The 16,604-nt window shown below is 34.0% G+C and overlaps 1 protein-coding gene across 2 annotated transcripts; it reads left to right on the forward strand.

Moving 5' to 3' along the window:
• The first annotated feature begins 502 nt into the window (after positions 1–502).
• LOC105224857 (G-protein coupled receptor Mth2) lies at positions 503–16,129 on the forward strand. 2 transcript variants are annotated; one of them, XM_049457281.1, is made up of 9 exons: positions 503–794; positions 10,474–11,016; positions 11,082–11,235; positions 11,301–11,486; positions 13,007–13,258; positions 13,336–13,507; positions 13,596–13,790; positions 14,438–14,514; positions 15,379–16,129. In XM_049457281.1, exons 2-9 carry the CDS (start codon positions 10,510–10,512, stop codon positions 15,411–15,413), a joined length of 1,578 nt encoding a protein of 525 aa, XP_049313238.1. In that variant the 5' UTR covers positions 503–794; positions 10,474–10,509; the 3' UTR covers positions 15,414–16,129. The 2 variants fall into 2 exon arrangements, with proteins under 2 accessions (XP_049313238.1, XP_049313237.1); XM_049457280.1 differs by having other exon boundaries at positions 510–794; positions 13,572–13,790.
• Positions 16,130–16,604: the final 475 nt, after the last annotated feature.

Raw genomic sequence — 16,604 nt, forward strand, 5'->3', positions numbered from 1 at the left:
GGTAGAGACCCTATTGATAAAGGTGACTTGAGTTTGAGCTTAGTAGCCGCCATCTTTTAATCAAGAGCGACCGTAGAGACCCTCTTGAAAAAGGTGACTTCGAATTTGGGCTCAGTACACAGCATTGTTTTTATCAATCTGTCAATGTATGTGTATGTATGTAAACTATATACTTGTACTTCCAAATCCATGTTGAATAAAAGTCTGAAAGGCAGAATTAGATTTTCTTTTTCTTCGCTACTGAAATAAATGTTTAAGAAAATGTAAGTCATATATGTATATACATATATTTAAAGTATATATTATTTAGATAAATTATTGAAAAATACATATTTACATATATGTAGTTGCACATATCTACATACATACACAATGTTTTCATTAATCCATCCATACAGTTGTAACACATGCATATACCGCGATATGTGTACGTATGTATGTATGTTGCGCGAATTTTGATAGGGACTGAGTGCTTCATTTCAAAGTAATATTCGAACAGTTACGATTCATTGAGCAGACGGTGTAGTTCATAACGTAAATAACGGGAAATAAATTAAGTGTTTTACGGACCTAATAAGACATATCCACACATATGTACATACATAGATATACTCGTATTTGCAGAACAGAAATTATCCGTGCGGTGAAAATATAAATACTTGTGAAGAGAATTATTTGTACTGCAAGAAATTAGTTGCTAATATTTATGTGAGTGAGAGTGCGACTAAAATACCGGCGGCGCGGATAAATATCCAGATTCTTACAAATAGAGCGTGAATAAATATTGATTTAATGTGAGTGCTGAAAATTTTATTTTAAAAGTGCGAAATTTGATATATTTTGATGCAATAAAATTGGAAAAATAAATAAATAAAATAAAATTAACAAAAAAAGAAATAAAATAAATAAATTCAAGAAAATTTAATTAAACTTTGAAAATATGGCTGAATTATAATAGAAAAAATATTGAAGAATTGAAACAAAAAATACAACTTTATTTTATTTTGAATATTTTTTATTAAATTTTTTTAACCTTTAAAAAGTGTTAGTCATTACTTGGGTTGCCAAATTCTATTAATGATAAAATCGATTTGTGATAGCTGAAGTGTGATAATTGCATTGCTGATTAAAAATACTTCTGTGAAAATTAAGTACATATAATACATACATGCATACATATGTATGTACATATGTATGTCTGCCTACAATACTTTTCAGTTATTAATATCAAATGATATAATAAGATAATATTAATTTCAGTTTATGAATTTGTCTGTACTGTGTATTTAAAAAAGCTGGCAACCTCTTTAAAAAATAATTCTAAAAGTAAACTTTTTTAAATATGATTAATTTGTAGCTGGTATTGAAGATTATAGTATATAAGTTAAATTAAATAATGTTTTTTTTAAATAAGTGGCAACCTTTTTCAAAATTTATTTCAACAATAAAAGTTTTTAAACTACTTTGGCTTCTCACTCATATTGTAATAAGTGATATTTGAGTCTAGTTCAATAAAGTGTAATTTACAAACAGGTGGCAACCACTTTCAAACAATTTTCAACTAAAAATTTACTAAAACTTTTGTTATAAATATATCTTTATACTTGATTTTTTTATTAAGCATTTTCAATCATGCGGCAAGCTTTCAATTTTTAAGCCTCCGATTATTGTACCGAACAGTTAAAAAAATACTAAAATCGTTTCAGCATTTTACTTATTAGCAATTATTTACCTTATCAATTTTAAATTAAATATTAAAATATTTGACATGATTTTAAGCGAAGATTCCAAAAATAATTCAACGATTCCGCCCTCAGTAGGATTAAGCTCTGTAGAGTGTGATTTAACTACCTGCTTTAAAGCGCATACCTAGTGTGAAATTTAAAACAAAAAATCGTTTTCTCTTCCTATTTTGATAGATTATAACTTTGAAAATAACATACTAAAATTTTAATTCGATATCTCAAATAGTTTTTGAGGTACAGTCTTCTAAAGTGAAGCCGCTCAGTTCAATCAGTTTTACCAGTTTAACTTGAAACGCTTTTTTTCTCAAAACTACATTTTTGAATTTGCTTGAGTGATTACTCACAGACAAATATTTCGATTCAAAGTTTTGGGTGAAATTAACTTTTTTAAAACGCCAGCTTTTTTTGATTTGGCTTCGGTCATAGCTTCTCGTGCCAACGTTTTTTCCAATCCTCGAAACAGTTGTTAAAATCAACTTCTGGCGGTGTTTTTTTCGGCTTCGGCTTTCCTTTTCACGATTTTCAGCCGATTGATTTGTTTTTGGGTCGTAAGCATAGATCCAAGGCTCATCGTCAGTAGTAATACATTTCATGACATCCTGGTAATCGGAAAGCATTATTTCACAGACGTTAACACGACGCTGTTTTACGAATTCAGTGATTTTAGAATCAATGGTGCTTTTTTGAGGCCCAAATGATCTTCAAATAAATCATGGGATGCCATTTTGTAGAACATTCAATTTCCTACAAAATCTATGGAATAAGAAAAAGTGGAAATCTTTGGGCCGAAGACCTTTCCTTTATAATTGGGTAGTCGAAAAAGTCTTTTTGCGTTTTATCAATACATGTCGATAATCCTGGATTTTAGACTTCCCATGGTGGTTAATAAACGAACGCACAGAAACAAAAATCAGTTAAATACCGCTAAGACGAGATCCGCCGATGCGGCACTACGGCACACTTACAGCAAAACCGACAATCTGATAAAGAAAAGCGCTAGAACGGATAAACGAATCTAGACTGACACTTTAGCTAGAAAAGCGCAGGAGCCCGCGGAAACGTACCCGCCCTCGTTGCCTGTATCAAACGATATGACAACTGATAAACGCAACACTCAAAACCACCAAACCGCTAAAAGATGAAGATGGTAAATTGACATCGGCCAAAGATAAGCAGACTACCATCTGGGAGCGTTTTATGAAAAATTGCTCTCAGCAACTTCGTCGGAGGCTATCACGCCGTTTTATGCGGTTGGCCAACGTCACATACCAAGACGTGACATTCCACACCTCATACCCGAATGAAACGAGATTAATGACTGCTATCAGAGCTATTAAGAACAAGAAATTCCTGGGCCGGATAACCATTAACCCAGAACTTCTGAAAGCTGAATCCTCAGACGACTGCCGCGGATACCTGTGTTCTCGCTACTCGAAATATACCGTTATATCATACATATATGTAGGTATGTATATAATGTTTATACCAACTTTTTTTTATTTAAATCAGAAATAAATATAAAATAAACAAAGAAAAATGGAAAAATTAAAATTTTAAAGAAAAAACGGAAAAAATTTAAAAACATATAGTAAATGCGTTGGCTGGACCAATGGGGGTTTAAAATAGAATAAGTAATTGCCTTGCATTAAAAATTTATAATGCTACAAACACATATAATAATCAGCAAGCTTTTTAAAAACGAATAATGTGTTAAATTTAAAATGCTCAAGTTATCTGCCATAGTTCTTTACGGCATATTATTACTCATACTGCAACGTGCAGAACATCACCATTCTTATCATTTGTTTATATTATGGCAAAATTTGAGTCACTGCCGTCATGCTATTCGTCTCCACAGCAAAGTTTGTTTAATTGCATGCTATCACGAGTACTCAAGAGCAATTTGACGCGTGTAAAACTTTGAGTTTTTTAATTTTTTTTTTATAAATTTAAAAAATATCAATGAAAACTGTTGGTAAAACCATACAAAGCAAAATCCAGCCTGAAATTTTTCTTTGTATACTATTCTTACGCACACAGCCGTTTACATTTACCTAGCAACACGTGGTTACTACTAAGGTTTTCAGCAAGAGACATTAGTGTCTTAAAATCTGCTGCCATAAACATGTTGCTGAAAGAAATCTGTGTCATATACAACAGAAACACACATACACAAGCGCACAAATCCTTCTCACAGCGATATTGTGAGTGGACGATAAGATGTTGAGTATATTAGGGTGGTTGCAATGAATCAGAAATAATGTTTTTTTCTTTATTGAGTGCCTTAAACATAAATTAAAAATTTTTAAAATAAATTTTCTCAAAATAATATTTCATTCGTTCGATAAGAGCATGGAAGTGTTAATATAAGACCCGAACAATTTTGAGAAATGCTCAAAAATTAATATTAATCATCATTTAAGGAGTTATATCATTTCAAGTGCTCTTAGTAGAGTTTTTACCGAAAATATCGGTCAACGTCTGAGATATATAATTGAAATTCAGAGATAATCCTAACAACAATGTCCTTGTGTCAAAAATGGGTTGAATCGGTTATAATCTGAGAAGTCACAATGAAAATTAGAAATCACCCTAGTACACACATTCGTTCAAAATATTTTCTAACATAAATGAGTGGTTATGAGTATGCCGGCTAAAGAATATAAGAAATAATTATTTATAATCTATTGTAGAAACATTTGGTTTTGATAAGATAAGTATTTATATAACGGGTGATTTTTTTTGAGGTTAGGATTTTCATGCATTAGTATTTGACAGATCACGTGGGATTTTCAGACATGGTGTCAAAGAGAAAGACTGCTCAGTAATGCTTTGACATTTCATCATGAATAGACCTTACTAACGGGGGGGGGGGGGCCAACGCTTGCAAATCATTGAATGCTGTTAATTACGCAACATCAGTGGTGTCGGTTTTTCGAATGTGTTTCTGCGCGGCCCCCCCCGTGTTTTGGTTCAGCGTATGAGTCCCACCACCCCCCCCCCCCCGCTCATTTCTGGTTGAATGGCTACGTAAACTAAGCGAAATTGCCGCATTTTGGGGTGAAGAAGCAACGCAGAAGCCCTCCAAGAAACTGCCCATGCATTCCCGAAAATGCACTGTTTTGTGTGTGGTTTGTACGCTGGTGGAATCAAATTGGACCGTAGTTTTTTTCAAAGATCTGTTGGTGACGCAACGTTACGGGTGAATGGAGAGTTCGCTATCGTTCCGATGTTAACAAACTTTTTGTTGCGCAAAAAATGGAAGAACTGTCACTTGGTTGACATGTTGGTTTCAACAAGATGGCGCTACATGCCACACAGCTCGCGATTCTCTATGGCCATTTTGAGGGAAAACTTCGGACAACAATTCATCTCAAGAAAATGGACCCGTAAGTTGAGCCACCCAAGTATCATGCGATTTAACGCCTTTAGACCTATTTTTTGTGGGGCTACGTCCAAGTCTAAAGTCGTACAAAAATAAGCCAGCAACCTATTCCAGCTTTGGACGAGACAACATTTCTAAGAAATTCGGTGCTATTCGCGGCCGAAATGCTCGAAAAAGTTTGCCCACATTGGACTTTCCGAATGGACCCCCTAAGACGCAGCCGCGGTGCAACATTTAAATGTGAAATTACTCTTCAAAAGGTAATGTCATGAACCAATCTAACGTTTTCAAATAAGAACTCGATGAGATTTTATGCGTTTTTTTTTTTTAAAAAAAAGTTATCAAGCTCTTAAAAATCACCCTATATATAATGTGTAATTACACCCAGGGGTATAACATTCATATGAGTTTTGAAATTCAATCTGCTATCTGTACTAGATAAAATAAGCTTGTTCTAATGAAAAATCAACAACAACACTTGGCAGACACTAGCAAATTATTAGAACCAGTTCCAACTTTGTAATCCAGTTTCTTACGACAATAACAAATTAATTGTGTTCATTCGTCATTCAGTAAAAATATTCCTTTAAGGGGTTAACATGGGTTTCCTCGGGTAAAGAACATTTTTTTCTCATATACTTAAATGAAACATTTTATTAGAATTTTTTATTGTTACAAACATGCACTATTAATAAGAAATACTTTTTCGAAAAAAGTATTTTAAACTCGGCCATTGCGACGCCATTTCCGGTGACACATCGGAAAAAAGAAGTGCCTGCGTTGGCAGAATAACTCCTTACAAGATCATCTAAAGTGAAAGAAAAAGAACCTGTTTTAGTTTACACATTAACTTAGAACTTGGACGAAGGAGAAAACTGAAAATTGGATTTTTTGGCAGGATTATTTTTTATAAAAACAGGTTAAAATTTCGCGGAAGGTTTTTTTTTCAAATAGTTGTAATCGGGAGGAAAAATTCTTCATCCAAGTCTTTAATAATTGTACCTCAAAGACCTATTACTCATGAAAATCGATTGAGTAGTTCTCGAGAAAAACGCGTTTAAAGACGGCGCACTTAGCCCAGCTACCCTCGAGTTCACAAGGTTGTATCTCCGAAACTATTACTGCAAATCACTCTTGAAACAATTAGGACAATAGTTCTAGAGGTGTTTTTTAGCATTTAATAAGACAATAAAAAAAATCGATTTTTTTTGAAACCTGTTAAACCCAGGTACCCCTCAAAAAAAAAGTCAAACTGTATACCGTTCTTATGCTCTCGCACTGCCCATTGAAATGGGAGCTAGTGGCTGTGGTTTATCATCCTGATTTAAACCATTTTCTTTAAACTGTCCCCTGCGGGATGGCTTGAAAAGAACTTGTTACGCCCAAGTTTTGTTTTGGAACATTATAAAAACTTCCAAAATTAATTCATAAAAGTGTACCAATCCCCCTAACAATACAAAGAACTTTAAACGATAAAAGGTTCCACAGTAGAACACGACATAAGAAGCATCTTACCTCAGAATAAAATAAAGAAAGAAATTTCGTTTAGACTTCGCCAAAGAACGGGTTATCAGATGAGTCGTAGGTCAAAATTTTTGGTAGTGATCCATAGGTGCCAAGAAACACATGTAACAAACAAACGAACAGATAGACATCGGGAACTCAACTTGTCTCGCCATCCTTATAACTTTAGATACATAACTGTATACTATACTCTCGATTAGTTTTAGATATTACACTCAACAGTTTGTTGAACAAAAATATTCTACTTTGTAGCTACGTGTTCCAGAGTATAAAAAACACTCAGCAATGTAAAATATTTCCACCAAGATAAAATAAATTAAAGGCGCAAATTCGAAAAAAAACTTTATTAAAATTAACAGTAATTTACTGATAATAACATATTTTACAAGCAATAAAGAACCTCCAAAAAAAGAAATTTTATAAAGAAAAGTATATGAAAGAAAATACAAAGGGTTTTATGGCTTATCAAGTTTTTCTCTAAAGTTTATGAAGTATTTTGCACAGGCACGATAAGAAAATCAATATTTTTTTAATATATTAATATAAGTACATATAAATATTGTATACAACAGGGTATACAAGTATTAGGCAACAAAGGCGATCGACGTGACCGGACGGCTTGAGTTCATGACCCCGGAGTTAAAGTTTTTGCTACAAACAAACAGTCGGTAATCAATATATAACCTTAAGAGTTGATATGGCGGCTAGGTCTGGAGGAAATTCGCTCAATTTTATCCATTTTAGGCACAAAGATACACTGTTATCAGTAAAACATATCCTGTAATTTTCATTAAGATACTCACATATTGGCAGACATATGCGGTGTAAAGTCACCTGGAAGTTGGCAAATCGTTATAACTATTAGGTATATGGGAGCTGAGGAAAGTATTTACACGATTAAATCCATTTTTGACGCACAGACGTACCATTTTCAGCAAATAATTCTCTTGCATTCCAATTAAATATCTCACGTATTGACCGAAATTTCCAGTCCAAAGTCAACTAAAAGTACTGGGGTTTACATATTCGGTATGAAAGGGCTTGAACAACTTTGGCCCGATTTGAACAATTTCTATCATAAGGTGGCACACGCTAAGGACATTATTCGTGCAAAGTTTCATCTCGTTATCTTTTTGCTTTGTACACTGGAAAGACAACAGTCAGATAAAATTTAAAATTGTGTTATCTAGGAAGTAGTCGTGGTTGTAGTGCGATTTCGCCAATTTTCACACTGTAATATAAGAATGTTGCGTACTGAATTTGGTTGAAATCGGGCGAGCACGTCCGAAGATATGTGATTTTATCTAAAACTGGCGGTCCGATTACGTCCTTCTACGAACTTTGCCTTACTTTTTTGCCAAGGAACATTTGTACCAAGTTTCATCAAGATATCTTAATTTTTATTCAAGTTACATGTTGCACGGATGGACGGACGGACAGATTTGTATATATGTAGATAGCTCTATTCTCTAAATTTGTTAGAAAACTTTAAAATTCTTAAATTTCTCATCGTCTACATCATACTATATCCATAAATTTTTTTTTGCGTTATTGCTTTAAGTTCCATTACGTCTTGATTCCTAAAATGTAAAGTTAAGCAAACAGCGAAGTGAACTTTAAGGTAACGAAGAAATCCATATTTGAGTAAACCTAATATTTTTCTCTTGAACTTGATAAATTTTTGGTATGAAATATTTGTTTCAAGATAATGCACTCTTTGCTTAGCCAAATGGCTTAGGCAGCTGTTTATACTTTCTGACGTGTCGCAAATATTGTATGTGGCCTTTCTAAGCAATGATTCAAGAGTTTCTCAAAACATTAATATTAACATCTGCAAGAAAAGCAATATTATATACCATAGTTCTTGGATGTTACTCATTCAGGCTAGAAAGTGTTTGATAAATACAGCTTCGTTTCTTTGAATAAACTCTTGATTACTGGATCCTTACAAAACCAGCTGAAGGCTGCAAATTTAGATAAGACCCACTTATATTGTGCAAAAATACATATGTACATATAAAAAAATATATATAATTCACAATCAAACAACGCTCTTCCCTTTGACTCACTGTTTTAATGTGAATTAGTATTTTTTAAATCCACTCATATCAATTTCCTCAAGCTATGAACTTGGAAAAAGTGTTTCTTTAATTACATTCTTATTTTGATTTTAATTATTTTTGCATTTTTTTGCCTTATATTGTTTTCATTAACTGTAGGCTCGCCTCTCACTCGCATTTTCCATGTTTTATGCCTCATTATCGCGTAATTACTCATTTAAAAAACATTTGTAAGCTTCGAACAGAGTACTGTTATCAGTCAAAGCTTGCCAGTATATAATATAATAAAATGGCATTTGCGAGTGGGTGGATTAATTTGTGCGTTGACTAATATAATTATTACACGAGTTCAACGCCTACAATGAGAGAGAATCAGAAATTAGAAAATATAAATTATATATTCACATATAAATCTAAAAATAAGGTATTTTAAACGAAAATAATAATAATACAAACTATACAAGTATTCTAGCGGTTAGGCTATTTCCGAACTAACCGCAGCTCAATGAATTTTAATAATTTAATAAAGATTTCTTCGGATCTAAGTGACGATGCGAATTTTACTCTCGAACTTTGAGTTTAGGGTCCAATTAAACTATTGTCGACAGTTTTTCGTCTATCTTTAACCTAGAAAATGATTTGTTTGATCAATGCATCAAAATACTAGTTCTTCTTCGTAGTCTCCGAAATTAACCCAATTGGTTTGAGACAATCCATGGTCTGATACAATCCTTAAATACTTGATACTTACAGCGACCTTTTAAAAGCAATATCTTCTCAGTCTAGCGACTTAAGATCGTCCTTGCGACGCCATTTTCAGTTATTCCTCGGTAAAAAAAATGCCCCCGCGTTGGCAGGATAACTCCTTACATGTTCATCTAAAGTGAAAAATACATGTTTTAGTTAAAACCTTAACTTAGAACTTGGACGAAGAGAATAGTTCGAATCTAAAGGGGATCCTTCGTCCAAATCTTTAAGAATTGTATCTCAAGGACCTGTGTAAAATTTCAAAAAGATCGGTTGAGTAATTCTGGAGAAATCTTGCCAACCTACTTCAAACACACAGATTCGAGAAAAACGCGTTGAAACACGGCACACTTAGCCTAGCTAGCCTCGAGCGCACAAGTTCTCAAGGATGTATCTTTGAAACTCGGATGTTACTCGGATCAATTTGAAAATTTAGGACAATATTCCAGAGGTGTTGTAGAATTTAATAAGGCAATAATTTCGATTCCTCTTAAAAACTCACAAGGGCATAAAAAGCGTTAAAGGAATTTAGTTCTAGGAGATATGAAATGGATGGTCAAAAGCTGATTGTAGCTTTATTGCAAATGTTTACCACAAAGATTATCAACTCATTCATAACTCCTCCCAGTATTTCTGATCCATAACCCCTCCGAGTGTTTGAAAAATTCTTCCGAAACATCAATGAGCAGATTTGAGCGCTTGAACTCTTGACTATTAACTATTGATAGTCAGTTATTAGATTAATGTAGGGGTCGATCAGTTTTACTTCTACACTACGGAAAACCTTTTCCGAATAAAATTTCAAAATTAAATTGGCATTAATATCTTGGTATTTGGTAGTTATTTGAAGAAGGTATTGACACATGGTTTATTAAAGAGAAAAAAAAAAATTTTAACTTTTTATGATGGATATAAACTCAATTTTCCCTGAGATGATATGAGCCTGACTTAATGAAAACTTTCGGCTTCCCAATACAACAATTTGCATTAAAAACTTTTTCAAAACTTCCAGTGTTCCTCAACATTTTCAATTCCATAAACCGATGAAATGACGACACGTATTTGCCAATTGCTCATTGTAGCCGCTATACTCTATCAAAGCTCTCTAGCTGATATACCCAACTGCGTATTCGAAGACACTGTCGCCTTAACCGATAGTACCAAATTCGCCAATGGATCGTACCTCTATGAAGGGCTGGTGGTGCCGGCACATCTAACAGGCGAATATGACTATATTGAGCTCTTCGAAGGTGAGCGTAAGCCCGTGGAGAGGCATGTACGCGGTTGTGTGTGCAAGATCAAGCAATGTGTAAAGTTCTGCTGTCACCCAAGAGCGGATATGTATCAGACAAGCGCAGATGCCACGCCTCAATGTGAAGAAGTACTTAATGAGGAGCTCAAATACTCGCCACTTTTGAATGTAACATTGCGAAATAGCAGTCGGGTCGTAATGCATCTGCTGGATGAGTTTGTGGTGCAGCAGGGGATACCATGCGAAGGTGGCTATATGCTAATGCCACATGTATACGAAGACGATCAGTGGGAGTTATTTGAGGTATGTAAACCTAAGATGCGAGTGCGAAGTCCTCAAGTGAAGCAGTTATCGGTTTTTTGTTACAGAATGGCACATTGTTGCGCGTTGGCGATGCGAAATATTACTCGAGGCGAGATTATTGCTTGCAGGCCTATAATACGAGCGAAGGGTTTGTGTTGAATCCGATGAATTGTCCGGTTGTTTATAAAGAGCCAACAACGCTCATGCTCAATACGATAAGTAAGGGAGAGAGAAAGTGAAGGGAGAGCGATAGTGCTTATATTTAATTTTGTTTTCCTTTTCAGTCATGCTGATTTCGGCACCATTTCTTTATGTCACCATTCTAATCTATTGGCTCATACCGGAATTGTGGAACTTGCATACGAAATGCCTGATTTGTTATCTACTTTCGTTAGCTATTGGCACGACGCTCATTGTTGTGGTCAATATGCAGCGTTCAGATTTAGAAAATTTTGCTTGCGCTATAATCGGTAAGTTTTTCCAAGGTTTTACATTATTTAAATCGGAAAATCTTTTTTTGATATAGAGACTTCGATCGTACCTAACTTAAAACATATAGTATGATCTGACTGATCCAATTCCAGAATTTCTTTAGAAAATTCCAAGCTCTCTGCTTTCTTCCTTCGCAGACCTTCTGCTTTCCCGATACTAACTTCTTTTATCGAATTATGGCTTATCATATACGAGTAAGGTCACCAAAGATTTAAGTATTAAAATTTTGACCAAGAAGTAAATATATCTGTAGGATTTTAGACATAAAAAAAGCTTTTAAAATTCTATAGAAGTCTTAGAGAAATGCCTTTCAAAATGATACAGATAGATTCTGTTTTTCCATCGTTTGCCAAATCAGGGATATTTTGAAATATGACGATCTACCGCTCAATTAATAAATATGTATAAGTAACGGGATTTTCAATAGGGACGCTATAATTAACAAATTTTGCGAAAAGATCTTGGCCTACATTCTTACAAGATCAAATTGATCCAAGAACTGAAGCCGATTGACCACCAGAACCGTCGTATGTTCGTAAATTGGGCTGAGAAACAATTTGAAAATTATCCGGATTTTCATTGAAAAATCATCGTCAGCAATGAGGCTCGTTTCTGGCTGAATGGCTTCGTCAATAAGCGAAATATGCGTTATTGGTCAGGCAGCAATCCACCCGTACTCCATGAGTCACCATTGCATTCCGAAAAAATACGGTTTGGTGCCGTTTAAGGGCCGGCAGCGTTGTTGGGCCGTACTTCTTAAGTCATGATCAAAACCGACACGTTACTGTGAATGGGAATAGCTACTGTTAAATGATAACCAAATATTTGTAGCCGATTTGGATGATATGGAATTGGACAATAGGTGGTTCCAACAGGACGGCGCCACAAGCTACACAGCGAATTTCACAATCGATTTATTGAAAACCAAGTTTGGTGAACGTGTTATCTCACGATATGGCCCAGTCCATTAGTCGCTTCGGTCGTACGATTTGACGCCGTTAGACTATTTCCTGTGGGTCTACGTCAAGCCTTTGATGTATGCCACCATGCTAGCGACGATTGATCAACTTTGAACGACTATAAAACGTGATATCGCAGCAGTATCGGCCAATTTATTCTTGAAAACCGTTGAAAATCGTGTTCAGCGTCAAGACTTCTGCAACCGTGCATGTGGTGGACAGTTCCATACGTAATGCCATCGAATATACTTTCACAGGAATAAAGAATTTTTTTGATATCCCTTTGTAGCGCTGTTATTGAAAAACCTGTTACTGTATATCGACTTGAAGTACCTGAGATAAAATGCCATTCAAATGTTCTACAATCGTTTGCGAGATCTTCTAAGATACTTATTTAAAAATTTAGTGACATTCCACTCAACTAGCGACGATATTTTGATCTGTAAGAAATGTCTAAACTAACTGGCTTCCCAGATTGTTCCCCTAGACCCCATAAAATATTCGAGATCTTCAGTAAGTCTAAAACTTTATTTCAACAGGTTTCGTGACATACTTCTTCCTAACTGCCGTCTTCTTTTGGCTAAATGTGATCTGCTTCGATCTTTGGCAAAATTTCCGTATCACCCAAGGTGCAGTGCTAAATTTAACACAGCGTAAACGGTTTCTTTACTACTCACTCTATGCTTGGGGCATGCCAGCGCTGATGACAATAATAACAGCCAGTTTGCAAAGTTCAAATTTACCACCAGGACTCAAGTCGGGCATTGGGGATACACACTGTTGGTTGAAAAGTAAGTGGTTGATATAAAGCCTTAAACGTGATATAACTTCATTTTATTTATAAATCTAATACTATACAAATTTCCAGTTGACGACTGGTCAGCGATGATCTATTTCTATGGACCCTGCCTACTGCTGATTATCTTCAATATTGGCATATTTTTCTTGACGGCCAATAAAATCTATGAAATACGTAAGGAGTTGCAGCATTTTTCACGCGGCGACTGCAGTCAAAGGCATCTGCGTTCGCAGCAAAATAAGTGAGTACTAGTATATTATTCATATGGCCACATTCATGATTATCATTTTTTTACCAACAAAAAGTAAAAATTTGCTGAAATCTTTCAGTGTATGGCTCTTCTTTCGCATGTTCATTGTAATGGGTATTGGCTGGCTGCTGGAGATTATCAGTTATATGGTTGGCAATAACAGTAAATATGCTCTGCTCTTTGCGTTCACAGATGTCTACAACGCCTCACAGGGACTGATTATATTCATATTGCTGGTTGTGAAAAAGAAGGTGCTATTGCTGATAAAGAAAAGGTGATTGGAAGTTTAATTTTCTCAAAATATTTGTTTGTTGTGTGTCAGTGAGTTTCCGTATGCTTCGGTTAGTAATGTCAGATACAACTCTACTGTAGTGAAATGGTCTCTTAAGAGATTTTTTGATTGCGTAATATAGTATATTATAATTCGGTGCTTGATAGTCATTTATTAAAGAGGTCGAGCAAATTTTGTTGAAACTGTAGACAAAATTATTATTTCATCAAAAAAAAGCTTACAGAAAACTTAAAACTATCATAACGAAGCCGCTGGAATACTGCATTAATAGGTTTAATGCTTTAAAGGGGGTTTCCTGAATTTTAATATGGTTTAACGATAATGATTTAGTTCAAAATAAATCAATGAAATTCTCATGAAAACAAGTGAAATGCAACCGAAGTTGACTTTTTTCTTGTTTTGAGTTAAACATGCTTGATATGTAATACGATCTATTCCGAAAGATTGAGTAGCTTAATAGTATGGTTCAGGCGGTTTTATCCTCTTTTTAAATTCTTTCGAAACACCAAGGGCCTGATTACTTAAAAATAAAGTATATTATATATTTCGTTATATGTATATGTAGTTCATAAGAATAACTTTTATTACCTACGCTATAAATAAGTACTATTAACCACTCACCTTTTTAGATTTACTAAAATGGATAACACTTTGCAGCTTTCAACTAGAAGATTTACGAAGTCCAGCACGTCGGCCATGGAGTTATGTAAGTATATAGTTAAAGTGAAATTCTGAAATGAAATTGTGTTTTGAAATATTTTATAATTATATTTAATTATTATGTGATAACCACAGTATTCAAAAAAACATTGAACTGAGTTTTCGAAAAAATTTTTGAATTTTTGATTACTGACTTTAACTTTTATACTATATAATTTTTGGAAAGGTTTTCAAAAAATCCGTAAAAATTGCTCACTTTAGTGGAGGTTGGAGGGTTAAAAAGTTCCATGTAAATAATATTTGACGAATTTAGCATAGTTTTCTGTGAAAAAGGAGGATAAAAACAATATTTACCAACTTTTTTTTAATCTTCTAGAATCCGATTAGTACAAATCGCCTGAAAAGATTTAGATTTGAGAAAAATAGTGTTTGTCCTAGCAGAAAACAAGTTGGAAGAGCGAAGTTCTTCAAGAGATACCACTAAGAATTCTATTATAGACTTCAATCAAGTATATTTTCAAATAAATTCATCGAAGAGTATACCTAAGCTACTAGAAGAGTTCAAGAGGTATTTCGAAACCAATTAGCTTGAAGGAAATACATATACTCATAGACTACTTTTAAGATCCAGCTTTCAATTCGGGTCTGTTGCCATATATGTATTTTTTTAAAAGGGATGACGAACAGTTTTCAGCATAGCTTTTTAATAGTTTCAGCTTGAATCTAAGAGATTGATAGAAGAGACATAAGTGTATTGATTTATAATACGAAATTTTTTTAAATATTAAGACTATATATGTATCAACATCATAATTACATAATCGCTTTTTAGAGCTTTATTTTTCTAACCACAAATTTAGCCACACATTTCTATTTATTTTAAAATCAATTTTTATTTTTTTTCTTATAGCCAATGCTGAAAGTCGATGGAAACTTCGAAACTGAAAATCAAATCAATCATAAAGAGTCGGGAGAGTAACTGCAAAACATTCGAATAAAAATAACGGTTATCGTGCGTATTAATATTTTATACTTAAATAAAGTCTTAAAGATGAAACGCCGGTTTGTCGAAGCTCAAGAGCATCAAAGCAATCCGCCAAAACAACTCACCAAAGAACAGTAAATATTTTTAAGTAGTTTTTACCAAAAGCCAGTATATGTGACGAGAAGTGGTTACATGATGTTGCCACTTTGAAAAATCATAATTTTTTGTTAATATTCGAAGAATAATACTTAATAGAGCAAGACTACAGTTTATACATTTTTCAATATTAATATTTAAAAGTACAAATAGACTCATCAAACATTGACAAATCGAAGAAGCAATTAATCATATATGGAATAAAGAAAGATAATACTCTAATTAGATGGCCTCATACATTTTTGTCTATAAGCATGTTATTTTTGTTGCTTTCAAATGAAAATTTTTGAATGGGAATACCGAATTCTAATAGAGAGAACTTAACATAGATCAGACAAATCGAAAACGGTTTTTATCATTTAAATATTTGTATTTTTCTCAGTGTATACCTAAGACATTTATTTTTTTATTAAATATACAGCAAATTTATATAATAGATATAAGGTATTATGAATAATTTTTACAAAAAAATGTATTTTTTATTGCAAAAATATTATTATTTAAATAAAATAAAAAATATGTACTAAAATTAAAAAATTTGTTGGTTTTACTTAAGCGCATTTATTGGCCTCTGGTATCACTTGCTGTAAAGTTCTCCACGTAAAGTGTGCCAAGTCGTTCCATGCGTCATTCCGAGTTGCTAAGAACGGCGCCTAATCGACTCTCCACGGTGTTCGTGTACACTGTCAGCTCAAATAATCGGTCACAAGCGTCAAATCGAATCTTGGATTCTGTGCCATTTTTGGTCGTCAGTCAATTTGTGCGGAACAAATCGTGTACACACCTTTCGTAAGCCCAAATGTTCGGTCAAAATGCGATAAATCGATGTTTTGTTGTTGTTCGATTCCATTTCCATGAATTTCAGTTTCGATGGAATTTCCGGTGTTGACGGATTTTGATTGGCCCTCATGTTGATCGCCATTTATGTGCTCACGACCACTTTGAAAACGTTGAAACCACTCGGGATAGGCAATCATCGCCATAAACTTGTTTCA

The sequence above is a fragment of the Bactrocera dorsalis genome, chromosome 5 (assembly GCF_023373825.1).
Source record: "Bactrocera dorsalis isolate Fly_Bdor chromosome 5, ASM2337382v1, whole genome shotgun sequence".
Classification (NCBI taxonomy): Eukaryota; Metazoa; Arthropoda; class Insecta; order Diptera; family Tephritidae; genus Bactrocera; species Bactrocera dorsalis.